The sequence below is a fragment of the Microtus ochrogaster genome, linkage group LG2 (assembly GCF_000317375.1).
Source record: "Microtus ochrogaster isolate Prairie Vole_2 linkage group LG2, MicOch1.0, whole genome shotgun sequence".
Lineage (NCBI taxonomy): Eukaryota > Metazoa > Chordata > Mammalia > Rodentia > Cricetidae > Microtus > Microtus ochrogaster.
This window is the reverse complement of record NC_022028.1, coordinates 54,743,049-54,770,828: the sequence shown is the minus strand read 5'-3', so window position 1 is coordinate 54,770,828 and position 27,780 is coordinate 54,743,049. Positions and strand designations below refer to the sequence as shown.

At 37.1% G+C, this 27,780-nt stretch overlaps 2 protein-coding genes across 2 annotated transcripts; both read left to right on the top strand.

The window, feature by feature from the left end:
• Nucleotides 1-5,863: 5,863 nt before the first annotated feature.
• Nucleotides 5,864-20,589, top strand: LOC101994308 (olfactory receptor 14J1-like). The gene is given in 3 exon segments (XM_013351256.2): nucleotides 5,864-5,898; nucleotides 19,595-20,543; nucleotides 20,545-20,589. Coding segments are annotated over 2 exon segments (963 nt in total). The 5' UTR covers nucleotides 5,864-5,898; nucleotides 19,595-19,625.
• LOC101999450 (olfactory receptor 2B6-like) lies at nucleotides 10,358-11,302 on the top strand. The gene has a single exon (XM_005360512.1). The coding sequence runs from the start codon at nucleotides 10,358-10,360 to the stop codon at nucleotides 11,300-11,302; it is 945 nt and encodes a 314-aa protein (XP_005360569.1).
• Nucleotides 20,590-27,780: the final 7,191 nt, after the last annotated feature.

Sequence of the window (27,780 nt, the reverse complement as noted above, 5' to 3'; positions counted from 1 at the left end):
TGTCTGTGCTGCTGGGGTTATACCTAGGAAGCGATCGCCTGTGCCCATCTGTTGTAGGGTACCTCCCAATTTCTCTTCTATCAAGTTCAGTGTGTAGCAACTGTTTTGTAGCAAACAGTGGGGAAGTTAGAATGACTACAGCCTTGGAATTTTTAACTCCACTACTTCTTTTTTGCACTTGTGAAAGTTTTAGTCACATCTTCATATCCCCATTGTTATGAGTTTAAAAGTAATGTTCATCATTGATAATCAACATATTTGACACTAAATGATAAATAAATACCATGCTTTAAAACTTATTTTATAATTATAGTATTATTGATCTACTCAAGCTTATCATGTTCATTTATGTCAACTAATCCTTCTTAAATAGCAGCATCTGAAACAGAAAGACTGGGGTCTTGGCTGCATCATTTCTACCATGAGTCCAACTTCGTACTATATTGGAGTAGTTTAAGAAAACACTTGGTAATGAGTCAGTAAGTATTACTTACCACTGATAAACTGCTTCACTTCCAAGTAAAACTCATATATTAATTGTTTTACAGAAATAAACTACCCAAACAGTTCCTAGGAATTATTGATGCCTTACCAAAACAGCCTGTAATAATGAAGTAGATTATGCTTTGGACATCTAAAATGAGTTTTGTTTATGTAGTTGATTTATGTAAAGTGTACTTTCAAGAAACAGTTTACTGCAATGAGATTATTTGATTCAGCTACAATCTATTGGTGGTGACTTATTTGCCGCATGAGGTTTGATTTCCATGATTTCTGATTATGGAAATATATTCCTCACACTGACATGAACTCAAACTCTGAAAGACATTCTCACCAAACAGTATGGATTATAACCTGTGTTTAGTCATCACCTCCTAATGGAGAAGGTACACACTTATGATAGTTACAACACACATAACCCTTATTTAAATTTCTTTCTGAAAGTATATAGTAGCACAATCCAGTATTTGTCTGTGTAGTTATCTATTTTATGCTTTTTCTTATAACTAGTTCTTATAGTTACAAATTTCCTTACTATCTTCTGTTACCCGTTTACAATTTTCTGGTGTCCATACAAGTGCCAGTCACCAGCAGAGGACTCAAAGGGAGTCCACGGAGCCAGCATGTAAAAGACTATTCATCTGAGGGGTTGGGACTGGAAACTCACACATCCTCTCGATGGTTTCCGTCAGACCTTTTCTTTACTCTTCTTCTGCATTCTCTTTCCTTATTTTCCTGGTGATTTCCTTCTCTCACTCTTGATGTTTTCTTTTTAACTCTCTCTTGATTCTTTTCAGTACAGCTTATCATTTCTAAGAAAAATCTTTCAGTCAATATAAAAAAATTACAATGTGGTTACATTAACATTATGTTTTTCAAATAAATGATTACAATTAATACAAGTAAAAAAGAGCATGTTTTCCACATTCTTTACATAATTAGATTTTATGTATTGCAGGTGAAAAACAAATTATCCCAAGAATCCACAGACATTTATACTCAAGAAAATAGTTATATATTAACTGTGTAGGCAAGCATGGTATTCTTATCAGTCAGGTCTTTTAGTGCCAGACTGAATTTTGCAGTTATAAAGAAAAAGTCAATTACTTTATTACTTATATTGAAAGGTAGTCTTATAGAAAATCATAAACCCTAAACTTTTATACTTGAAAAAGAATCAGTCAACTCTACCTTAAATCTTTAGAGTGCATACCCACTCATCAATAGTTTCTTATATCAGGAGATTGAGGGAAGAAATCAGTTTAATGAATTTATCATCACCTTTGGTTATCAACCAATCCTAGCAAGAAAAGTGTATCAGCTAATGATAACTGGGGTGCTTTGTTCTTGTTTCCTGACCTTAGCAAGTTCTACATTCTAAAACTTTAGATTATCTTCTTGGATTTTTTTTACCTTAAAGCTATTTAACAAAAATATCTTAGTCTAACTTTAAGTTATTTTAAAAGCTTTGTTTCAGCTATTATATACTCCAAAACCTGTGAACACATCTCCCAATGTTAAGCTTAAAAGAATTTAAGCTAACTGTGCTACCGGAAATCAACTGTTTTTCTTAATCATTAACCTAACCACAGTCTATATGGCTCCTCAATAGAAATCCATGTGTTTTAGCTGTGTGATACTTCCTTGTTTATACTTTTATCATTCAAACTCTACTTTAACTAACATTATTATTATCAGTTAGACAGTACAGTTTAGGAAGGAACCGTCTTTATAATATTATACAGGTACAAATGCCCAGTTGAATGGAATATTTTCATGAGATAAACACACTACATTACAGGCAGTGGGAATTTCCTGACACCCATTCACACCATGCCAGATATCAGAGAAAGATAGCAGCACCCAACATGAAAAGGCACAACAGAAGCAAAAGACACTTGGGGTCTGTAGTCTAAGGGTCTTACCTATTCTATCTAAGATTTCCCCATCAGGGACATTCCTTTTGGTTGACTGATACCTTGATCTCAGGAGCTACTTGCTGTTCCTCTGATATGGCCACTGGCAGTTCTCATGTTAGAACTCAATCAATAATAAGTTTATATAAAATAAAATAAGCTTGTGACTTTTCCATTTAAAATTGTCTTTAGATAAAAACATGAGGAGAAAGAATGGCTAGTCAAAATATCAACAATTTATTATTTAATTAATAATAGCTTAAGAACCATCCAAAGGCCTACCCACAGCACCCCACTACCAGGCAACAGAAACCTCTCCCCATAACCATCTCCCTCACCACACCAGTGACCACCGGACCCACCAGACCCACCTGCACCTGGAGAGACAGGTGTTTGATATCCCAGATGGAGAACCCTGCTCTCTAGGCCCTAGCCCTACTCCTCCACCACCCATGGCACCCTTTGCAAGCATGCAGCATCACCATCTCCTGATAACCACCCCCTGCCACACAAGCAACCACATGGCCCACTGGACCCACTTGGAAGGACAGGTGAGTGTCTGATATCCTGGGTGAAGAGCCCTGCTCTCTAGGACCTAGCCCCTCTTCCTCCCCCACCCACAGCAACCCCAGTGACCAGGCATTAGCACCCTCTCCTGCCAACCATCCCCAGACACACTAGGGACCACTTGGCCCACCAGCAATACCTGTACATGGAGGTATAATGACCACCAGGGACACAGGCCCCAACTTGGAGGAAGAGTGACCACTGGCTCTACAGACCCCACCTATACCAATTGAAGGAAGAGATGGGCAGAAGACAGAATAAAGGAACCTTCTGCATAAGGTTTTTGTAGTGTGATGTCTTAATCATAGTCTACCATCAAATACTTAGGAGTATCCTTAATGTTTAGATAGAATATTAGCAGCATGCAATAATTACTTCCTAAGTTTTCAAGCAGAGGCAGCCTATTGCAAGGACCTTCTTTGCCGCCAGTTCCCATAGGCTGTTTTAAGTTAGAAAACTGAATAGTGACACTGAATACTGTAGAGACGCACTTTGCTCAGTAATACTTGAATTGTTGCAATATTTGATTATCCATTTGGTTGTTATGGAAAAATTAACTGTAATTATGGTTGTTGCCATAATAGTATGTTGTCTGTATTTCTACCTCTAGTAATGGACTTTATGTGCTAGATTTTAAATCCTTGAGCCTGATCAAGTGCACAAGTCTTTTTAAAAGAAACATGGTTTACTTGCACAAAATTGATTAGTTTTGAAAGAATTTTAATGCCCTTGAGGTGGTTTTTGTGGGTGTGAAACAAATGGTGAGAATTTGATTTATTTGTTCCCTCTTTTTATAGTATTGAAATTAAGTCTACTTAATTTATCAAGTCATGTTCATGCCCTGATTTTATATACTTGTATCTATCAATAAACATTGTGATACTTGAAAAAAAAAAGGAATAAAGGAACAGGCACCACAGGACCCTAAAAACAGGACAGGCAAGTAAAAACCATACTAGAAGGAAGAGTAAAGACACAACTCAAAACACTGCTTAAAAGATGGGTAGTCTCCAGCTCCACACACCCAGATGAGGGTTCTGTGATGTCACATTTGGAAGGAGGACTTACCCTTAAAAGGGCGGTGTTGGGAGCCTGTGGAATTCCAAAGCCCACCCTGCTAGGTTCGATAGACGTACTGACAGTGGACTCTCTCCTAGACAATGCAGGCAGCCTTCTACCTCAGTATTTCCTCATTCTGCTCCCAAGAACCCAAGCCCTTTGACACTCTGTGGAAAATCTAGAGCAAAGGACCAAAAGGACACTGACACGTGTCTCACTCCAGTAAAACCTTGACCTTCATCAGGAAACTTCATTCAGCAAGTGCTGTATTCCTGTCCATTCTGTGACTGTATTGTCACAATGAATAAATTAAATCATAAATATGCAATAAAAATCTCAAGATTGGTGAGGATTTGACATATCTTACTCTGTACTGATGAAAAAAAAACATCACAATGAAGATTTTGTTATCCAGCTCTGCATGAACCTGTGGGAATCTGTGTCAAATAGAATGCCTGTTATTGTGATATTTGCAGATGATATTTAACCCTAAACTATTTTCCAAGATTTGTACAGATGATATTAATATAACCAACTTGATACAAAATGAAATACCTTGTTCTTTGCCTATTTAACTAAAAATTGTATCCAATTGTCACATGACTTTAATTATATTTTTACATATAAAGATAAATATTTTACTATACACTTAAATGTTATACAAAATCCTTTGGCTTAGTCCTTTGTGGTTGTTTCAATTAAATTTGGGGTATTACAGCAAATAGGCATCTGTTGCCCTCTCTTTTCCATATGCTTCATCTGTTCTTTTGAAATTTTTCTTTTTTGTTTTTCTCTTTCCTTTATGGTCTCCATCTTCATTTTTGCAGAAATTTACCTTTTACATGTCAAAAAATAGCTCACTTAAGGCCTCAGAGTTTTTAGTGATACTAGATTTTCAGTGATACATTTTTTGCCCATTGTCTCATTACTATTTAAAATGTTCATTGTTTTGGAATATGTTTAAATGTTGGATCTTAATTCATGTATTTTTCCAGAGAGTTTAAGTGAAGTGGGTACAACCACATTCCGTGGACAAGATTTTCTCTCTGACAGTGTGAAAACCTCACGTGCCAGAGTGAATCTGCACATGAACTTCAGTTCACAGTCAGCAAAGACCGAACCGAACCAAGGACGGTGTGTGAGTGGAGAGAAGCCAGGATGTAGAATAGAAGTGTCATCAGTGGCACCAATTCAAGCTCTGCAGGATGTAGAATAGAAGTGGCATCGGTGGCACCAATTCAAACTCTGCAGGTTGACACAAACCTATAAACAGAAGTTTTCTTTATAATGGCCATATTTTATAAATATTACACAACTGTATGAAGTTGTCCTGCTTTTCTCAAAAGAGCAAGTGAATATGAAGAGAATTTTTAACTATCTCTAGTTCCAATCTAGAATGTGTCTTTGTGAGTCCTGTGACCAGGTCTTACTCAGATTGGCTTGATTTCTTCTTCTTTTCTGATCCTAAAGTTTATCTTTGGATTTTTCTTTCTGTCTGGTCCCTCTGGTTTTTTTCTTCTGGACATGTTGGCAACAATGGTGATTATTATGTTGAACCTCAGAGGTTTAAAACAGGATGCAACTAATGAAATGAACAGGAAGCTCCCTGTTGATCTGTGGGGCCGCGACACTGGCTAAATTGGAGTTGACTACTTAAATTTGCCCTTTTATTTTTTATAAACTCCTAAGCAGGTTAAATTTGCCACTTTAATAGGTCAGAAAGAAGCGATTCAGACACAACCAGGTCTGCATGCCATCTCTGAGCCGCAGATCCTTCTCCCTCCACGCATGAACTCTATGCACAAGCTCCATAGACCCAGCACCAGGAACACACAGAGGGATCTGGGGAGGACAGGTGAGTCAAACAAGAACTTAATTTTGCTCTGGATCCCAGGAATGGGATGATGGGAAAGCCTGTCAAAGAATACTTTTAAACTGAAAAGTTAATTCTCTCTAGTCATTTTTGTTTTCATTTAAGGATTATAAAAATATGCAGATACTGTATTCAAAAATCTAACATCATTCAATCTGTTTCTAAATTTACATACACAAACTTGAGCAAGGGCTGAATGTAACCTTTCTATGTGTTTCTTCTCTTTAATTGAAAGGTTAACGGTAATACTTGTTTAGAGGCTTGTTTATTGTAAGAACCAATCAAATATGGCCATCAGAAGAATTGTATGCCTGTGTAGATTTTATATATATAAAATCTGATATGTGCATTTTAGTATGCCCAGGTCCTTCTCATAATTTTATGAAGAGGGCTGTGAGACTATACATCACTGCTCATGCTATTTACATTCAGAACCTGTATCTCCACTTAAATAAATGTAGACATAATTTCTAGCACTTTCCAGATTGAAATGATTGCATTTCAATGTTTGTGGGTGTTAAAATAGAGATATTATGTACTGAAAGACCAAACATTGTAACAACTTAAAAGTGGTATAAACCTGACAACTTACAATAAGGGCATCTAATAGTCAAGCCAAGAAGTTAAAAAAAAATAACATAGCTCTATCTAAGCAAATTTGGCTTATTATCATATATCTGAGCCAGTGCAGAAAATAGGAGCATAGCAAAATCTAAACATAGAAGACAGTTAGCTCCCTGGCTTAAGCCCTAAGGTCAGACTTCCATCTCTGATATTCTGTATGTAACCTTTGCAGAAAACTCATTCACACAGGACGAAAGCAACATTATGCAGTTGTCCTTTTAAAGATTCTAATTTGACAGAAGTTACTCAAATGCCAAATGAGAAATACCTGTCCATGATTAAACCTGCAGTCCCAAAGAAAACTTCCTTTGTTAATGAAGGTAAAATTTGGGTCAGAAGTACAAAGATAATAAAGGTTTTTGTTAAAACCAAGGAAAAAAATCTATTTTTATGATAATCCTCTGCTCAACTGGAAATGCTGCCAGTCCCATTTCTTTGGGGATATAATATAAGAAAATAGCATCTTTTAAGACACTGTTTCTAAAGACACAGTTCCTGGATGAGAAGTATAAGAAGAATGGAATTAAATGAGACAAGTTTAAAATAAAACCTGGAATTGAAGTGATAACAAATAATAGAATCTATAAAGTAGAATTCTTAATAATCAAACTAATTTGCCATAGATATTCATAGGCATCTGGAAATTTCTGGACTAATTCTATAGTAATTTACTGTGTACGTTACTAATACTGTTGCTATTGCCTACATTCCAATTGACATCATATATCATATTGTACAGTTGTTTGTTTTCAATTTACAAATTAAATAGATTCCAATTCCCAATTGTCATGAAAGCAATATGGAGTTTTTATTGAAGCATTTTTATTTTTTTTAAGTTGGTATAATCTCTACAAGGTATGAAGTGGCATACTTAAGGCCAATTGATTCTTACCATGTAAAATAAATGTATTTCTTGGCTAATTTGTGTCATGAATTTTATAATTAGAGGTTGAAAGATGAAATGTTGAGTAATAAATAGAATAGTTTTATTATGCTTCAGCCTTGGAATTAAAGATTTTCTGGGATCAGGTGAGGCAAAATATTAAGTGAGAGGAAACTGATTAAGGCTAAAGATGACATCATTTCATTAAACTGATTAAGGCTAAAGATAACAAGAAGTAGTGATGTCAAGATACTAATGTAATATCATAAGCATCAGCTAAAGATAACAAGAAGTAGTGATGTCAAGATACTAATGTAATATCATAAGCATCATAGGGAGCAAGTTCTGCCTGCTTCAGAAGGCTTCAAGCCATCATTTCATTAAACTGATTAAGGCTAAAGATAACATCATTTCATTAAACTGATTAAGGCTAAAGATAACAAGAAGTAGTGATATCAAGATACTAATGTAATATCATAAGCATCATAGGGAGCAAGTTCTGCCTGCTTCAGAAGGCTTCAAGCCATCATTTCATTAAATGCTGAGTCTAAGGATGCTTTTCAATATAATTTGTTGAATATCAAGAGCCACTGAACATTTTTGTGCTGAGATATGAACAACTAAATATGAAGGCAAGACTGACTTCCTAATGAGCCAGAGTACATTCAAGATGGAAATAGAACACCAGTTGGAAAGCTACATATCATGGAGTATTATTAACCTTAAGTTCATATGTCTACGATGGTGTTCCTTGATAACTACAGATTTAATGAATAGATCAATAAGAATTGGTCCAATTGACAACTTTAATGATAGAAGAAATTACAATTCAAAGGGGATGATCACTTTTGGATACCAAAATAATTATGAAAAACAAAGTTAAGGCATTGGGTTACAACTGAACTCTGTTTTAGACTTGATTTTTTTTGTCTTTTTCTTTCATTTTTTAAACTCAGTTATTCATTGTAACCCAGGCTGGCTTCAAGCTTGCAATCCTGCTTCTGTCTCCCAAAGCTGGGATTGCAGGCATATGCCATCTCACCTAACTTAGATGCAATGACTGAGTTTAAGCTGTGAAGAGAGTGTCGCTCCCTATCATTCCTCGCTGCCCTTTATCCTACTCACAGATCAATGTAACAGACTTAGAAAACAGTCCTGGCTAACTAAAACCATCAAAATCACCAATGTCTGGTTACAGTAACAGGAAGTAACAAAACAAGGGGGTCAGTAGATCTGAAATCGACCTCTTAGCGGTCACATCAAATTGTTATCTTTATAGTGTTTACTGCCTCCTAATAGATATCTGTTAACTATATATAACAATTATTCAGGGTAAATATAAGGCAAGCACAGTATGTATGGGAACTTATACCAGGTAAATAAGGAATCCATAGTTATTTAATAACTTGTATAGAACAAAAAATGAGGTAGGTTTGCAATTTATATTATATTTCTGAATATGTTTACTTACATAAGTATAGCTATGCTTGTTTTTAAAGGGGGAGAATATTGAAGCACAAAATAGTTAATGACACCTCAAAATCATACAGTTAGTGAACAGAATAACTGAAATTTGAAGGAGGAAGAAAAGGTGCCATTTGTAAAAATAACCAGAAAGAAATACAAATCAAATTACTCAAACATAGGGATTTAAACAAAAACGAATTTAAGCATGTATTTATTTACCGTGTGTAACGGTGCATGTAACGGGGGAATATGCATGTCAAGGCATGTGTGTTGAGGCCAGAGGACAATTTCAGTAATTGCTTTCTTTTCTTTTTCTTTTTTTTTCTTCCACCTTGTTTTAAAGCAAGTTCTCTTACTTTCTCTGCGGTTGGGATACCCACAGGACCTTCTGGCAGATTCTGCTGTCTCTGCTTCCCATGTTACTGTAGGAGTGCTGAGATAGAGACGTGGGCAATCTATCTCACACGTCTCACACGTGGCTTTGTTTTTATTTTTTAGTAGCGTAGGCTCCAATGATGAAACGGGTCATCAGTCTTGTGCCAGTTGAGTTGTTTACCATCCCAATGAAAACAATGAGAATCAGAAAAGGTGGCCATTGAGGTGACTTTTCTTAAATGATTATATAAAGGAGTTGCAAGGCTTGAATGGGACAAGTGAGGTGGTCAACTTAGTAGAACAAATGAGCTGTACTTAACAATATGGGAGGCAGAAGGGAAATGTATACCTTTGTACATGCTGATAATACTGAGAAATTAGAAATTCAAACACAGGTTATGCAGGGATCTGAATATTTGAAATTCTGGATTTCTCTAAGAGTAAAACTCCAAGTTTATACAAATATTTTTAAACATCACACTCACATGGTACAAATATCTTAGGCCTGAAATGCTGAGGCCTTGCTCGGATGTTTTGCTTTCTTCCTCTATGATGCTTTCTTTTTCTTTATAGGATGGGCAATAGAGCCTGGAAAGAACAAAAGAAGTCCTGACATGCCATCTTCTTACCACGCAGGTTTTATGAAATTTCCAGGGTCCCATGATGTTCCTGGCCTCTTTGTCACTGTGAGAAAGACTGATGTGCCACATCAGCTCTGCCTAAGACACAGATTGATTGCTCTCTACCTGCTGCCAAATGGTTTGGAGAAAGCTCTGTTATCTCAAAATTTGTGTTAATCTAGGCAGTGTTGTCACTACTAAATACCCATGTCGTGGAGAGCCAATGGTAGTACTACTGAAGCATTTTTAAAACAATCAGAATAGCTAACTTGAATTAACAATCATTAACTAACATTTCCCAGGTACATGACTGACCTTTCAATATTACAACAATGTACAGAGAGAAGATGGGAATTTTATCTCAGCATATCTTGCTTCTAATTCTCAGTTGGTTCCTCTTAACTGATTAATGCCCATCCCTGAAGTTGGATATTTAAAGGTTGTAGCTAGAATTTTACCTATTAATATTAATATGTGGACCAACAATCAGAGCTTGATAGATGGCTTCATCTTATTGGGATTTTCTGACCGGCCTTGGCTAGAGACACCTCTCTTTGTAATATTTTTGGTGGCCTACATCTTTGCCTTATTCGGTAATATCTCCATTATCCTAGTTTCCAGACTAGACCCCCAGCTTGACAGCCCCATGTACTTTTTTGTCTCCAATCTTTCTCTTCTGGACCTCTGCTATACTACCAGCACTGTCCCTCAGATGTTGGTCAACCTTAGAGGTCCAGAAAAGACCATCAGCTATGGTGGCTGTGTGGCCCAGCTGTATATTTTCTTGGCCTTGGGCTCAACTGAATGCATCCTTCTGGCCATCATGGCCTTTGATCGCTTTGCCGCCATTTGCAAGCCCCTTCACTATCCTGTCATCATGAGCCAGAGACGGTGCATTCATATGGCCACAGGGACCTGGATTAGTGGCTTTGCAAACTCTCTTGTGCAGTCCACTCTCACTGTGGTAGTCCCCAGGTGTGGACAGAGGGTAATAGACCATTTCTTCTGTGAAGTCCCGGCTCTTCTGAAACTAGCTTGTACTGACACAACTGTGAATGAAGCTGAACTCAATGTTCTTGGAGCTTTGCTGCTCTTGGTGCCCCTCAGCCTCATCCTGGGCACCTATGTGTTCATTGCTCAAGCAGTACTGAAACTCCGTTCTGCTGAAAGTCGCTGGAAGGCCTTTAACACATGTGCATCACATCTGCTGGTGGTCTTCTTATTCTACTTCACAGCCATCAGTATGTATGTTCAGCCTCCCTCAAGCTATTCTCATGATAGGGGCAAGATCATGGCTCTGTTCTATGGCATTGTTACGCCTACACTCAACCCGTTCATCTATACTTTGAGGAACAAAGATGTGAAGGCTGCCCTGAGGAGGACACTGACGAAGGAGTTTTGGGTCAAGCCAAGGTAGTCACTAAAGAAAGACCAAAGAAGCAAGAATATTCATATTTGCCTCTCAAAGAAGTTTCTGTACTTGGAATTAATGAGAGAACCATCTAACAGATGCCACGGAATTCATAAGAGTAACTGGATCTAGAAGGAAACAATCAACTCTTGGTTAAACCTAAACTACACTTAGGTACTTATAAAAGTGCAATAGATCCTTCATTGTTACAATAACTTTAATGCTTGAGCTCTGGGCAGGACTGAACACGATGACTGAGGAGTTCATACAGCACCATGTGGCCATGCCACTTGTGATTCTGAGTCACAGCAACAAAAGAAAATACGACTTTCTTCTGTTAATCCTGAGATTCACAAGAGAAAAAAATTCTATCATTTTGAGTTAAATTTTAAGGAAACTTTACTTAAATACTAAATACTGACCAATGAGGACTTTGGTTAGGACCACTCCCTGGAAATTCCAGTTACCTGACGCTTAGGTGGGTGGAGTTTACAGGTTAAATTTGGGTCTTACTCTCCCCACTTGAGTTATATCCTGGGTCAAATCTTTGACTCTATGATGGGTACCTGCTTATATTTGTATCTAATAACCATCAGCTTGATGACACCCAAATAGAAGTCATTATTTAGTTATTGTATCAATGGTGTAAGAGCCAAAAGTAATTAGCAGAAGCAGAAAGGCCAAAGGCCCTGTGACGGTTGACTTCTGAGTTACTATCTAGAAGAAGCCCGGAAAGAGATGGGGCAACAGTAGTTTATTTTATCTCAGGCCTCCTTTTTGTAATATTTCTTTGAGTACAGCCAGATTGTAATCCTGAATGGTTGTTTAAAAACAATTTTTCCTTAAATCCATGTATCACCTCTTTTCTGTATAAAGCAGGCCAAGTGTCCTATTATATTCCAGAACCATTTTAGTTAAGGAACCAGTCAGTTAAATAAAGGAACAATTTTCCTGTTATACCAATTGACATTATAGCTAGTCATTTTGTCTCCGATGCCAGGGAGTTTTCTTTTGACTTAGTGTTCCAGCCTTTTGGGGGCAGATGGGCAAAGGACAATGTACTCTCATCTGTAACTACTTCAATCTGAAACTAGAGCATCTTTTATCTTTATCAGGGCCCAGGAAGGCTGAAGGGCTAGTCAGAAGCTGGGTAATGGGACATTTTCAGAAACATTTTATAGTTAATCCACCTGAAGAAACAGGGGGCAATCACATCAGCTGGACTGGTTGGCATTAGCTTTTAGCAAAGTCGGTAGCTCAGCAGTTTGTAGTCTGCATGTGATCACTGGATGGAGTCTTTAAGCCGAGAAGAAATATGAGACAAATATAGCCTAGGGACAAGGGTTAAAATTTAGAAACTGAAAGAAAACCTTACCTGTGGAAATTTTAGGCCCATGGCCTTAGTTATTGGGGAAGGGGAGGAATTCTAAGACCAGGAGAGGACTGGTGAAGGAAATAGGCTGGACTTATCTGGAGACTATTCGACCTGTGGCAGCCGGTCATTCTTATGACAGTCTTTTGACATTCTTAGGACATCTTTAATTCCCTGAAACTTACGTGAATTTAAAAATTCTAGACCGTCATTGTATTGAAATCCACACTAGAAAAATCAGCTAACAGGTGTCTGCAAAACAACTGGAACAGATTTATACCTTGGAGTCATAATAAAAACTATGGTTTTGGGTTAAAAGTCATGAACTTTTTTTCTGTCCAGAGAATCAGATATATGTCTTTAGCCCAATGAAAAGCACCTTTAAGTCTATACTTAGAAGACAACCAAAGAAATTTTAATATATTTAATATATTTTAATATATATGTAATAGCTTGTGTAAGTACTCAGTGTTCTACCAGCTTATCAGAACTCCATTGACCAATGTTTAAACTCTGAACCTTTGAAATCTTAGTATAATAATGGCATAGGAAGGGAAAGAAATCTGAAGCATTTTTGTTTTTATATTCCTTAAATTGTTTTTTGAGACCCTCAGAACTTATTAAAACTTTTTATAATCTAAAACCTTGATATGCCTCAGAGAAATTTATTCTATCTAATCATTTACCAGAGACAGAAGTAGTCATTACAGAGAGCAGTTATTACAAAACACGTTCCTGTTTTTGGAAAGTTGCACCTGAAACCTGTCTGTCCTTTCAATTGAAGTCTGTGAGCAAGGCAAACCTGTTTTCTTTGTCTTAACAAGAGGCCCAGCAGCTTTAGATGAACTGACTAATGAGCTACCAAAGTGGCTGCAGCCTAGTGGGAAGGAACTCGTTGGCAATGGAATTCACAGCAATACAACATAAAATAATATATGCTCACTTGTGTTAATAAACCTGTGCATAGTATTAATGTTCATTCTTCAAGTAGTGTAATTCTAATTGTCCATGTGCTGTTGAGAGTAAATTGAAACATTACACTTTGAGTTTTTTAGTGTTTCTTAAAGTCTAGATAAAATGCAAGCATTAAATATTAAAACTTTTATTTTATATTGGAACAGGATTTGCATATTTATGTTATGACAATAATATGAACTTCTAAACAAAAATCACCAAACAAATATTTTGCTATTGTAAGGCTGTTCAGGTAATTTCCCAAGCCCAATGATTCTAAATGACTCTGTCCACATCACAAACTTGCCAGAGAAATATCACAGATTGGATGTAAAAATCACCTTGAATTTTTGACCATATGAATGTGATTCATATCTTTATATAAATGTTTCCTAGTGTTACAGTGTTAGAATACACTGAGAGAGACCAAAGACTTAGACTCAGCTCAAATTTAGATTAAATGAATTTATTCTTACTGCTAGCAGAAGGCCAGCAGACTTAGAGCCTAAGCCCATGCTGTGTCATAAGGAGCTAAAAGAAGGATTTATAAAGGTGAGCATCAAGGGTGTAGATTAAAATTATCTCACAGCTAGGCAAGAAAATTGTTTTACTGCCCTCAGATGTTTCTCTTTTCTGCTGTAATAAAAAGACCACATCATCCCAATCCCACAGCAAAGTTTACAAGAGCAGAAATACCATCTGCAGGCCACTAGACTCCCACAGGCATTCCAGGACAAAGGTCAGCGGCCAGTAGGGGATGTCTGGTACCATTTTAAGTTTCTTTAGCCACCACAGAGGAGTTATGTGTAAATTACTACACAGGGTTGAGCACTGTGGAGGAAATGTCACTAACTGGGAGAGAGTATGAAGTAACGGTTCCATCAGTTTAGGGCTGGCTGTCACAACCCACGCTACAAAAAAGTTAACGTGTCTAAACACAAGGTTAAGTGAATTAAAGAATGTGTAATATCAAGTAGGCAAATCAAAATAGTTTAATGGTAAAAATAATGAAAACTCTTTGTTTTCCTTGAAACTAATTTGAAATATTAGTAAATGTATTAAACATATTGGCAAATTTTGCAAAAAGACAGTGGCCACCAAATAGACACATATTTAATAAGGTAAAAATATTCATATTGTTAGATTTCAAGACCAGCACAAATAGCTGACATGCCCATTTAGTAAAACAGAGTGGATGCTGGCTGTCCAGTTCTCCCTGCATCCTTTAGTCCCTACCTATAGCAATGTCCTTCTGACTGGCATGCCCTTCCCCCTACCCTAAACTTCTCCAGACCAGGGGGTGGGCTGCCCTTCTCACAGCTGGTTTTGAACTAACCATTTTGGTTGCCTGGTCTTTTGTCTGTTGTCTGTTAGGCCTCCTGACTACTGCACCTGGTCTCCTCTCCCCATCCCTTCCTCTCACCTTCTTCTCGCATGGCTGTGCTCTCCTACACATCTATAGTGAACTTGCTCCTCCACCATACCTGGGAGTAGTCATGTTTTTTCTTTTTTGTTTCTTTTGGTCATTCACGTATCAGAACAGACTGTTGTCATGGTTACAATTTCAATGATGTGGTGAACAAATAAAAGTTTTGCAGCTTGAGTAAAAGTATTTATTAGCATCTTATGAATAAGACAAGCTTATTATTCACTGACCACATGTGTGAAATTCTCAAGAATAAAGAAAAATTATAAAAATAAAATAATGGATTGTAAAAGAAAAAAATTAAAAAAAGAAAGAACTCTGTGATGGAAACTATAAAATATTGGCACATGCAACTAAATAATACACAAATAAGTAAAAGACAATCATATATTAATTCATTAGCAGAATAAATATTTTCTAAATGGTCAAATTATCCAAAGCAATCTATAAATTAAATGCATTCCCATAAAAATAGCAGTGACCTCCACAGATGAAGAAAAATGCTAAAATTCAAGGTAACTTGAATGATCCAAACATCCATTTAAAAAAAAAGCTGAAGGCATTACAGTACCTGACTTATACAATGAAACAATAATCACAAAATCTGCATAATACTGGCATTAAATTAAACATAGGTATATTGGATTCGGTGAAGAATCACTGAATCACACACAGCTTAACTGATTGCTTTTTTTAGTACAAGGAATTAAATCCATAACATCTTGCATGCTAAGCAGATACTATCTGCTACTGAGCTACTTCTTTAGCCTTAATTAATCTTTCAGTTTGTTTAATAATAAAAAATATAAAAAACATAAAATTTCAAAATATATTTTATATATAATGATTATATATAGCTTATATATAATGTTTATGTGTGTATATATACATCTGTTTCCTCTAATAATCAACATTTTTATGATGAAAATAGTCAAAATCCTTTCTTCTAACTTCCTAAGATATAAAGTACATATTGTTATCTTGTCACCATACTATGTAACAGCAAATACCTGACTAATTTAGTATCTGTAACTCAATCTGCCTTCATTTTCTGCCCCCAGTAACTATCAATAGCAGTTCTCAATATCCATAAATCTCTCACACAGTCCAATCAGCATAATGCCATTGACTAGCATGATGCCTTGAAGACAGGTGATCAGGATCCATACAAACTAAGTTATGACACAAGACTAAAGAATTCACATAAATTTGAGACCAGCAGAAAGCAATTTGCTTATTGTGAGCCTTATAGCCTGGTATGGAGGGAAAAGCATTTGGTAAATGAAAAGCAACATTCCAGGAACAAGGAGATATGTTAATCTGTTCAAGTAAGGATCCAGCAGGGCCACTGGGGTTGGAGTTGCAAATTAATTAAACTTAAAATGATCAGCCATCGTTTTCCATGATCTACTCACTGTCTGTACAGACAAACTAGGAAAGGTAAAAGGAATGCGTTGGGAATCACCACCCCTGGATCTTTCAAATCCTTGATGGTGGCACTAAGCTCTGTGATTCCTGTGAGGGTGCAATACTGGCTTTCCCAACTATTATATCTCATTCCCTAGAACAGGGAACCAGTGAGGGAATTCTGCCAGCTCCTAAGAGTGTCTGTGACAAACATGCCCCACTGAGTTGAACTTTAGCTAAAGGTTTTTTGATCACCTGGCTCCCATCGTTTCTACTTTGACTATAAGACCATAATGCTTTGGAGGGGGTTCCATTTTCTCTAATAGCAATTTCATTGTTGTGATGGAATGTCCAGTAAGAAGAAACTTATGGAAGCAAGGGCTTATGCTGGCTTAAAGTTTGAGAAGGTACTTTCACCATTGGGGAAGATGCGGTAGCAGGACCGTGAAGCTGCTGGCCATGCTGCATTAATAGGCAAGAAGCAGGGAGCAAACAAGAAGTGAATCCCAGGTTAGAAATTTCCAAATTTACAACTTTCTCCAAAGAAACTCAGTGTCCTTAAGATTCCAACAGCCTTCTGAACAATGCCACCAGCTAGGCACCACACTCTTAGATACATAAATCTGTAAGAGATCTTTCACATGCAAACTTCATTAATTATTAAAATGGAAGCTTGAAAATAATCACCTTTACAGTTATTTTAGGAAAGACATGGTGTTTGGAGGAAACTTTGAGTTCATATGATGCTAAAATGGATTAATGTTAAAATTCCTTAGCATTAATTATAATTGTAATTGTAAGTTCATGTAAATGAATTCCTACTAAATAGTTGCCCTTTTACATTAAGCCTAAACAAACATGCATGAGTTTATCAAGGACCAGTTAAATTGAAATTAAAAATAAGAGGGAAATGTACTTATTGTAGAGAAATCTATGAACATAAACTGTAGAAGGCAGATTTAAAAGACTATTCATTTCTTATCTATAATACTTAGACCATAACATTCAGTTAAATCAAGAGAATAATTAGTAACTCTCCACTGGAGTGAGTCCCTGAGAGAGAGCTCCTCAAAATTCCACACTTTGAACTTACAGTGTTTACCTGAGACCCAGCCTGAAGGAACAGCATGTCCCCTGGTGCCTGGGCAGCTTCAGAAACCAAGCTCTTAATGAGGAGTTAAAGCATCCCCTGACTCATACTCAGTTTTGTGTGAGAGCCCCTTAGTCCTTATCTTACACGAAAATCTCACATCTAGATTCTAGAACAGAGAATCTCAAGATCCAGTAAATCCAAGAATCTCAAGGATCCAGTGAAATTTGTTCCCACTGACTAAGGTCAGCATTGGTAAGAGAAACTTCTCCAAATTCGATAGAATTCACTTGACATTTAAGTAGCATGCAGGAGCATCCATGTCAGCTATCAGTGGAATGACTGCTAATGAGACCCTCAGTTTCCTTTCCCAAAGAATAGTTTAAACAGACTGGAAAATACTTGCAGAGAGTGAGTCCAGAAAAGACATGAATTATAGTAACCTCCGTGTATGTGGTATGGGTTGCCTTACACGAGCCCTTCTTGGGCTGTCTGTTAAGCTCAAGAAAATTTTTAGCCAGGGAAATAATGTGACTATCTTAAAATTCTCAAATATTTTCCAAGCAAAATAGATGGAATCTTAGAGTAAGAATTTTATGAAGTGTCAAAATACAGTTTAAGAAAAGACAAAACAGCACAGACTTATGACATGATTTGTCCCTTAAGAGCAATGTAGGAAATCATCTTTGTTAGACACAGGTGTTGAATAAGTTACCATGAGAGGGGAACTAGAAGATCAGTCAGGGAGCATGGTGGGAAGATAATGTTTGGAATGCTAAGGTTTTTGGATATCACTTACAATAATGAAATCAGCAGAAATTAAAGTATGAAGCTAAGAAAGTCAGCTCAGAATAACATGGAAGCATGATTGGATTGCATAAAGCATGATTGGATTGCATAAAGCATGATTGGAACTGCATAAAGCTGAGAAATGAAACTGCCAAAGATGAGAGACTCATCTTTAAAGTGGCAAGATGTAATAGCTAAAGAAATAATTAGCAGATAAAAATTTAATGTTGTTTGAATGCGAAAATGGAAGAGATATGACAGAGATGTGGAGCTGACCCAGCTGGAAGTAGCTAACCAGGAATCATCACATGAGGCTCTGAAATAGGAGCAAAGTGGTAACAGACAGGAGATTACAGGAAAATAAAGAAACGAGGGCTTGCTCATTCTCTAAAATGGGTAAGATACACTATCTATCTAATTTAATACAAAGATACACATATACATACACAGAGCACAACACAGCGATCAATATGAATGGTTCATTGAGAGAGAGAGAGAATACCACACTGTAATGAAGTAGTTACTGAGACGGAACTCGGATGGGCACATATGTCGATACTGACTGAGAAAGGAGAAAAGCTAAAGAGAATTTTATTCCTGTACAGATAGAAAAATGAGAAATTTAACATATAACTGCCTTCATGTACTCTCTGAAGTGACATATTTTTCCTCCGTTTATTCTGGGTTATTCCTAACCATTTATAAGTTGTACCAGCAACTGAATTCTCTATACTTATCATAGAAGGTTGCAGTGTATTTATTATTATTATTACTATTTTAGTATTGTTATTAGTAGTAGTAGTAGTAGTAGTAATAGTAGTATTTGGTACTTTGATATTTGTGTAACAGCCCTGGAACTCACTTTGTAGACCAGGCTAGTCTCAAACTCACAGAGATCTGCCTGCCTCTGCCTCCCAAGTGCTGGAATGAAAGGTGTGCACCACCACAGCCTGGCTGATTACTGTTAAATGTGGTGTATTATTTTGATGCTAAGGTTACATGTAGAAAAGATGAAGCTACTATATTGACCTCGTTTTCACTGGTTTTATTGAAGCAAAGCTATTTCCAACATCATTCAGTTTTTCTAACTTTGACGAGTCGGGTTCTATTTGAGAAAATTCTCATGACTTGTTAATCACATTTAGGGTTTCTATTTCCAGAAAAAATGCTAAATATTTATCAGAATTGAATGGTAGCTAATCCTAGGAATGACAAATTCTTCCTGATATCAGTAGTTTTATTCTGTCTTTTCCTAAATAGAGCTAAACTTCGAATCTCGAGAGTGACCCTAATGAATGTAAGCTCGAAGACTGGATTCCTCCTCATGGGGTTCTCTGATGAGCGTAAGTTGCAGGTTTTACATGCAGTGCTCTTTTTGATAATTTACCTGCTGGCCATCATGGGCAATCTGCTCATTGTCACCATCATCACCTTGGACCACCATCTGCATTCTCCAATGTATTACTTCTTGAAGCACCTTTCTCTTTTGGACCTCTGCTTCATCTCTGTCACTGTCCCCCAATCCATTGCAAACTCACTCATGAACAACGGTTTCATTTCCCTTGGTCAATGCATGCTTCAAGTTTTCTTCTTCATATCTTTGGCATCATCAGAAGTAGCTATCCTCACAGTGATGTCTTATGACCGGTATGTTGCCATTTGTCGGCCTCTTCAGTATGAGACAATTATGGATAACCTTGCCTGCAAGCGTGCAGTGATAGCTGTCTGGATGGCAGGAGGCCTATCTGGGCTCATACACACAGCTGTTAACTTTTCAATTCCTCTTTGTGGGCAGAGGATTATTCACCAGTTCTTCTGTGACATTCCCCAAATGCTAAAACTAGCTTGTTCTTACGAATTCATTAATGAGATTGCAGTGGCTGCATTCACAACATCCACAGCCTTTGTCTGCTTGATCGCCATTGTGTTCTCCTATGTTCAGATCTTCTTAACGGTGATGAGGGTTCCGTCAGCTGATGGTCGGACGAAGGTGTTCTCTACCTGCTTACCACACTTGTTTGTAGTCTCTTTCTTCCTCTCAGCTGCAGGCTTTGAGTTTCTAAGACCCCCTTCGGATTCCCTGTCAGCTATGGACCTCACTTTCTCCATAGCCTACACTGTAATACCTCCAGCACTCAATCCAGTTATCTACAGCTTGAGAAACGAAGCCATGAAAGCAGCTCTGAAGAAACTCTTGTCAAAAGAAGAATTTTTCTCAGAGAATGGTATGTTTTAAAGCTATAATTAAATTCTAAAAAGACAGCAAATTAAGAGGCACTGCTACTATGACAAGATTGGAGCGATGAACTGGATTTCTTCTAGGATTCTGCTTCAGTGTTTCTACTATTTATGCCCTTCTCAGAGATAATTCTATCAAATGAAAGATAATTGACCAGTGAGGATATGGATTTCCTTCTTTTCTCCAATTCTAGTATTATTTCAAATCATCTTTTAGCAATATCCAGGAAATAAGATAGAAGGAAAAGTTAGTGATGGCATGATCAAATTCAAGTTAATTTTAATAAATACATTAAGACTGCCGTTAGTTAAACTGATTTTGTCTGTGCTATACTTGGTCCCTTGTTGCTGCACATAATGCTCTATAGACTGTCAAGTTTCCTGTCATTCTTAAATAGTTGCAAGGTTTTCTTGCTATTAAAGAGCATAGTAACTGTTTACATAATTTATACAGTGCCTAGCAAACTTCACATACCTTCTATATATTTCCCTAATCCAAGTGAACCAATTCTTAGTTTTACTACATTTTCCCTTATTGCTAATGATGGAACCAAATTTAGAGAAACTAGGTTTTTGACATTTTTCAAATAACAACTGCTAAAGTTATGTTTCACATTTTTTCTAATAGGAAGCTACCTTTATGTCTGACAACATAAATTCTTTGGTTCCCAAGTATAATTTTTGTGTTACATATGATTATAAAAGTAGGGACATATGACTACACCTCACTAATAAAGTAAGTACCAATCTGAAATTAAATCTTACTCCCATCTGATACAAAGAGTCTACAGAGCCAATGGCCATGTTAGAGGAGCAACAGGTGGCAGTTGAGGTTCAGGAAGCCAGCTCACCAGGAATTCAAGCTGCTATGACTGAATCTCAGATAGACAAGTGCCAAGAAGCTTGGCCCCAGAATATTTCTTGCTACTGCTATGCCTTTACATGCTTGCTGCTGCCATTTTTCTCTGGTATCTAGCATGGTGTGAATGGATCTGAGAAAATCCCACTTATCCTAATATGTTACAATTTTCTCATGGAAATATTCCATTCCACTGGGCATTTTTACCTGTGGGTTGTTATTAAGTTTATTTCCTCCTAAACTGTACTGTTTAATTTTATATGATAATAGTGTTAGTTTAAATAGGTTTTTGTTTTGTTTTGTTTTGTTTTTGTTTTGTTTTGTTTTTATTTTCGAGACAGGGTTTCTCCATAGCTTTTTTGGTTCCTGTCCTGGAGCTAGCTCTTGTAGACCAGGCTGGCCTTGAACTCACAGAGATACGCCTGCCTCTGCCTCCCGAGTGCTGGGATTAAAGGCGTGCGCAACCACCGCCCAGCTTTAAATAGTTTTTTGATGACTGAGAATCTTTAATAAATATAATGAGGGATTGTGATAGAGTTAGATTAGTGGAAAAATTAATACAGGTAAAGGTGGGGTATGTTGTTGTTCCTGCCCCTGGTAAAACGGAGGCTGCAGAGGACAGAGAAAATGTCACACAGCTAGCTTCTCCTGAGGATATGTAGAGACTGTGGCTGAAACCATATTAAGAAAAAAAATATTTATTCCCAGAAGCCCGGCTAGCTTAAATTATTTTATACTTAGTGTTGGGAGATGTATTCACAGGTTTTGGTGTGCATCATAGTTAAAACAAAACTTTAAACAATTCGTTAAGGTTAGATTATAATGTTTTTGTTAATGGATTTGAGGTAAAAAAAATTAATTTTGGAAAACAATGTAAAAAGACATACCTTTAAGAACTGAGTGAGGAACTCATTGAAGTCAAGAAGCAAGAACAATGACAGCCTGCCTATTGCTGATGTACCTGTCTTGCTAGGATGGTTGGTGATCAGGGGAGATGATTAATTCCTTGTACCCATTTCTGCTGATGAGTGGGTATGCACCCTGAGGATTTAGAATAGATCTGACTGATTTTTTCATAGATGAGGTTTTATGATTTTTGCCGTTCCCATCAGATATGACTGTACCATCTCCCCCTTTTTTATTTGTTAACTTAAGAGTCTATAGATCTTGTGTGGCGCACAGGGCATTTTTCAGTCTTTGGAAGATGACTGGAAGGACCAGAATCAAAATAAGCACAACTCCCAAGATTACTCCCAAATTAATGATAATAGACCAAAAAATCTGACTTGAGGCAAAAGAAGGGAGAGATTGTAAAATCTATTGATAACCTCAGAGTTGAGGTGGTCTCCATTGAGCTCAACTAATGACTGTAATTTGATTATGGAAAGACTATATGTATATTGCTAGTTCAGAACTGTTCTATGAGCCCAGGAGGAGGGACCTAACCTGTGCTCAGGTTACCTTAGAAGCATTGTATGGCAGTGGGGTGACACAAATCCATTCAAATCCATTAAATTATAAATTACAGGAAACAATTAATCTAACTTTAATGTTGTACATTTGATTGCCCATAAGTAAGACTGCTTTTTCCAAAGTGTTATCTCTATCCTCTATATTTTTATCATTTTTGAGTGTGTGATAAGTGTCAGAGACATGTTTTTGAGAGCTCATTAACGTGCTCTGTAGTATGAACCTGTTGTTCTAAGGTGATTATAGATTCAGCAACAGGATGTGTGACCAGAGACTTGAAACTATCCACAGAATGGTGACAAGTTTAACGTTTGGTGCACAACTAAAGGTGATCATACCTTCTCCAGAATCCACCAGTTGCAAATACTTAAGCAGAGAGGGTTAGAGCTCCCATGAGCCCCTCCCCAATGCATATTTGACTGTTGATAGGCCCAGTTTTGTTAAAGCCTAATTCAGCGTTCCATGTACAGTGGACTGTAAGACAAATGGAAGCTCATGAATCCTTTCTACCCCAATGCTGACTAACTTAACCTTATGCAGGTATTGTTGAAGCAGCCATATCTCCTCTGAAGCTATTAGTACAGTGGTTCTGTCATGTTTAGAAGACACTATTTTTCTGTTTCTCCAAGGTTCTTACAGTCTTTCCAATCTACCTTCCATGATGGTACCTGAGCCATGAAGATCAATGATATAAAGGCCACATTTGTGGCTGAACACTCCATGGATGCTTATTCTCAGAACCTTAACAAGTTGTGAGTTTACGTGTTAGCCATAATCTACTACACAAAAAAGCTTCTCGGGTGAGGTCTGAGTTCATAGTTTAATCACTTGATTAGACACCTATGCCTTTTATTGCTGCAATAAAACCATAACCACAAACAACCTGGGGAGAAAATGCTTTATTTCATTTTATAGGTCACAGTCCATAATTGTGGGAAGTTGGTGCAGGAGCTCAAGGGAGGAATTTGGAAGCAGAAACTGAAGAAGAATCTATGAAGATGGGCTGCTTACTGTGTTGCTCCTTAGAGCCTGTTCAGCTTGCTTTCTTATGCAACCTAGGAACACTTGCCCAGGGAAGACACTACCCAAGGGGGACTGTGCCATTCTACATCTGTTATTAATCAAGAAAATGCCTCCATAGACTTGCTTAGAGGCCAATGTAATGGAAGCATTTTCTAAATTGTGTTTTCCTCTTTCCAGATGATCCTTTCTTGTATCAAACTGACAAAATTTAACCTATTTCTGTTAAACTCTGTACACCCATGATGCTGTGGCTTAAAGGTTCTAGTGTACTTCTTCTTTGGCAGCTATATGGCATCTCTTTGGCTCTCTCTAGGGAAAACTATAACATCTAGTCATCAACTCTATTAAAGATTCCAGAAGGATATAATATTTCCTAAGTAAATAGGAAATGCCTTGTAAGCAACCTCCAAAACACTAATTTTTTTTAAATTTATTTATTTGTTGAGGATTTCTGCCTCCTCCCCGCCACTGCCTCCCATTTCCCTCCCCCTCCCCTGATCAAGTCCCTCTCCCTCATCAGCTTGAAGAGCCATCAGGGTTCCCTGACCTGTGGGAAGTCCAAGTACCGCCCACCTCCATCCAGGTTTAGTAAGTTGAGCATCCAAACTGCCCAGGCCCCCCCAAAGCCAGCACGTGCAGTAGGATCAAAAACCCATTGCCATTGTTCTTGAGTTCTCAGTAGTCCTCATTGTCCGCTATGTTCAGCAAGTCCGGTTTTATCCCATGCTTTTTCAGACTCAGGCCAGCTGGCCTTGGTGAATTCCCGAAAGAACATCCCCATTGTCTCAGAGTGTGGGTGTACCCCTCACGGTCCTTGCTCGTGCTCCCACTCCTTCTGCTCCTGATTTGGACCTTGAGATTTCTGTCCGGTACTCCAATTTGGGTCTCTGTCTCTGTCTTCATTCATCGCCTGATGAAGGTTAATATTCAGGGGGATGCCTATATCCAAAACACTAAAATTGACAGAGACATCTTGCTGCCTGGACAGTCACCCAAAGTTCTTTTGTAACATTGGGGCATCCATCTTCAACCTACAGGTCCATAATACCTGGCAGACTTTTCAGTAATGCAGAAAATTTGGAAATCTGTTCTGCCTTGTACTGGAAAAATTCATCAAATGCTTTCTTCTGTGTCCTGCAGAATATTTGGCATACTCTTTCATGAAGCAGGAACCCTGAAGGATGGTCTCACCTATTTTAGGCAAGTTCAGCAGTCATTTTTCTATGGGTCCTGCATGTCAAGAAGTCCAGGCAAGAGAAGTTCCTTTCCTAAATGGCTAGAAAACTCCATAAGGGGCCTCTTTGATGGCCATAATCCTCTTGAAGTAGATTGGTACTGCCAGGATGAGATATGTCTCATTGTCATGAAAACTTAAGTTAACAAAACATTTTAAATGCCATATTCTGTAGGTCTTTGAAAAGCTTGAAGACTACCTATCCATCTGAAATATATCTCTGTACATCTAGAAAACCTAACTAACATGACTGCAAGTTTGACTAATATAAATGACTATTTATTAATCTGTAATTTTTAAATATACATAACATTTTTTAATGAGTTGCATAAGCATACCTTAAACAAGAGTAGAAATACATGTATACAGTGTAACAAAATCAATCTTAACTTTGTATCAGTAGACCAAGATCCATACCAATGCAGAGTATTCATCTCTATATCATATACACCTTACATATTTTTTGTTTTTTAAAAATTGACTGTGACCATTAATAACTTATAATCAACCCCTTCTAAATAAAAACAAACATTTATAAATAATCATTTTGGGAATTTGGGCATTGTTTTTCTCCAAACTGCTTCCTGCTGTTTGTTGAGTGAAATATTTTTAGGGTTCACACATCTTTCAAGGGCACTTGTTCCATCAAACCACATTATCCTGGAAGTAATCCACAAGTTCTCATCTTTTATGAAAAGAAAAGGAGAACCTCTTTCCCAAAGTAATATATCCTTAGACTCAAATTTTGATTTCATGATACATTTAAAATATATATGTTGGTTTAGCTCAGCAGCCTCCACAATCACATATCTTTCTTCAGTTAGCTCATTAACAGTAAAAAAATTAAAAACCCAGAAATATAAGACTCATTAGCAACCCATTGGCCCCCATACAGCAATGACCACTTCAGTCATTTTCCATTCACCAAAAACCAAACTCTAGACCATTAACTGGAATGTGGGAGAAGGGAGTCCTTCTCTGAGTTATAGATCACATTAAACCTGGGTCTAACTCTGAGTGTATTCTGAGTCTATGAATATATTCTTTATATTAAAGCATCCTCTCAGAAATCACTGTACCGGGTGGCCAGTGTCATTCCTGGGATTCAGTCATCAACAATAAACCATTAAAGAAAATGACCTAAAGAACACACACATACACATACACACACACACACTCACACACACACAGACACACAGACACACACACACACACACAAATATTTAAATGCTGTTTCATCATACCAACAATGCACCAGGCCATCAAGTTAGACACAAAATTGGAAAATGGTGTGTATTTTGTTTTCAAAAATAGTTTTGTTATATACTAAAATAAAATATCCATTTAAAAATAGAAAATTAAGGTGCTTTCTGAGAAAGTTCAAGGCTCAAGCCATGCCCAGTGAGAAAGACCATTCTTTGTTGCCTGTCTATCAAGATTAGGATTCTCGGCTCCATCACCATGTCTGCCTGTATACTGCCATGTCACACCATGACAATAACAGGCTAAACCTCTGAAGATGTAAGCCACCCCATTTAAATGTTTTTTTCTTTTATAAGAGTTGCCGTGATCATGGTGTCACTTCATAGCAAGAGACACCCTAACTAAAACAGTATGAGAAAAGGATATATGTTTACTAAAAGGAAAAAAATAAAAATACCAGTTTAGATGAGTCTCATGTTTTTATAAAAAGTATTTTGCCATTAAATTTCCAGTGTGTCCCCTGATTACTCACACTGCATATGAAGTTAAAATGTTCTTAATATTAGTGAAATAAGAGTGACTTTAAAATACTGGATTAAAATTATGTTTTAGAACAACATAAACGTGTAAATTAACAATCAGTAAATTTGAAAATTGAGCAAACAATTCAAATAAGGAAATTCTCACTTTTATGTAATACAATTTATGTATCATCTTTTTGGTTAATGTGATTTTGGCCTAAATATTCAATCTCCATTCTATACCCATGGTCTACTTAATTATCATAGCTTCATCAAAATGTTTAAAATCAGTGATATAGCTTCTCTGACTTAATGCTTTTTCAGGTTTTAACAACTTCTGTTCATATACATTTACATATTTATTATAAAGTCACTTTAGGTAAGTCTGAAGACACTGCTCAGTGATTGGAAGCACTTGAATTCAGCACCCACATAAAGCACATCACACCTGCCTGTAACTCCAGCACTAAGGAACCCAGTGCCCTCTTCTCAGCACCATGGGCACTGCACTCGTGTGCCCACAAACTCACAGAAACGTAAAAAAATACACATAAATAAAAACTATAAATAACCCTACTCACTAAAATTATCTGTAATGAAAAGGAACTGAAAGGGAGCCTGATTCACAATAGACACTCAAACATAATTTTTAAGTCTACAAATAATAAAATTTCCTAAAAAGTGTGACGTGTAGTCTGCGTCAATGCCATGTAGTCTTTAAAATATGACTATACACCAGATGGTGGTGGCGCAGGCCTTTAATCCAAGCACTTGGGAGGCAGAGGCAGGAGGATCTCTGTGAATTCGAGGCCAGGCTGGTCTACAAGAGTTAGTTCCAGGACAGGCTCCAAAGCTACAGAGAAACTCTGTTTCGAAAATTTTTTTTCTTTTTTTTTTT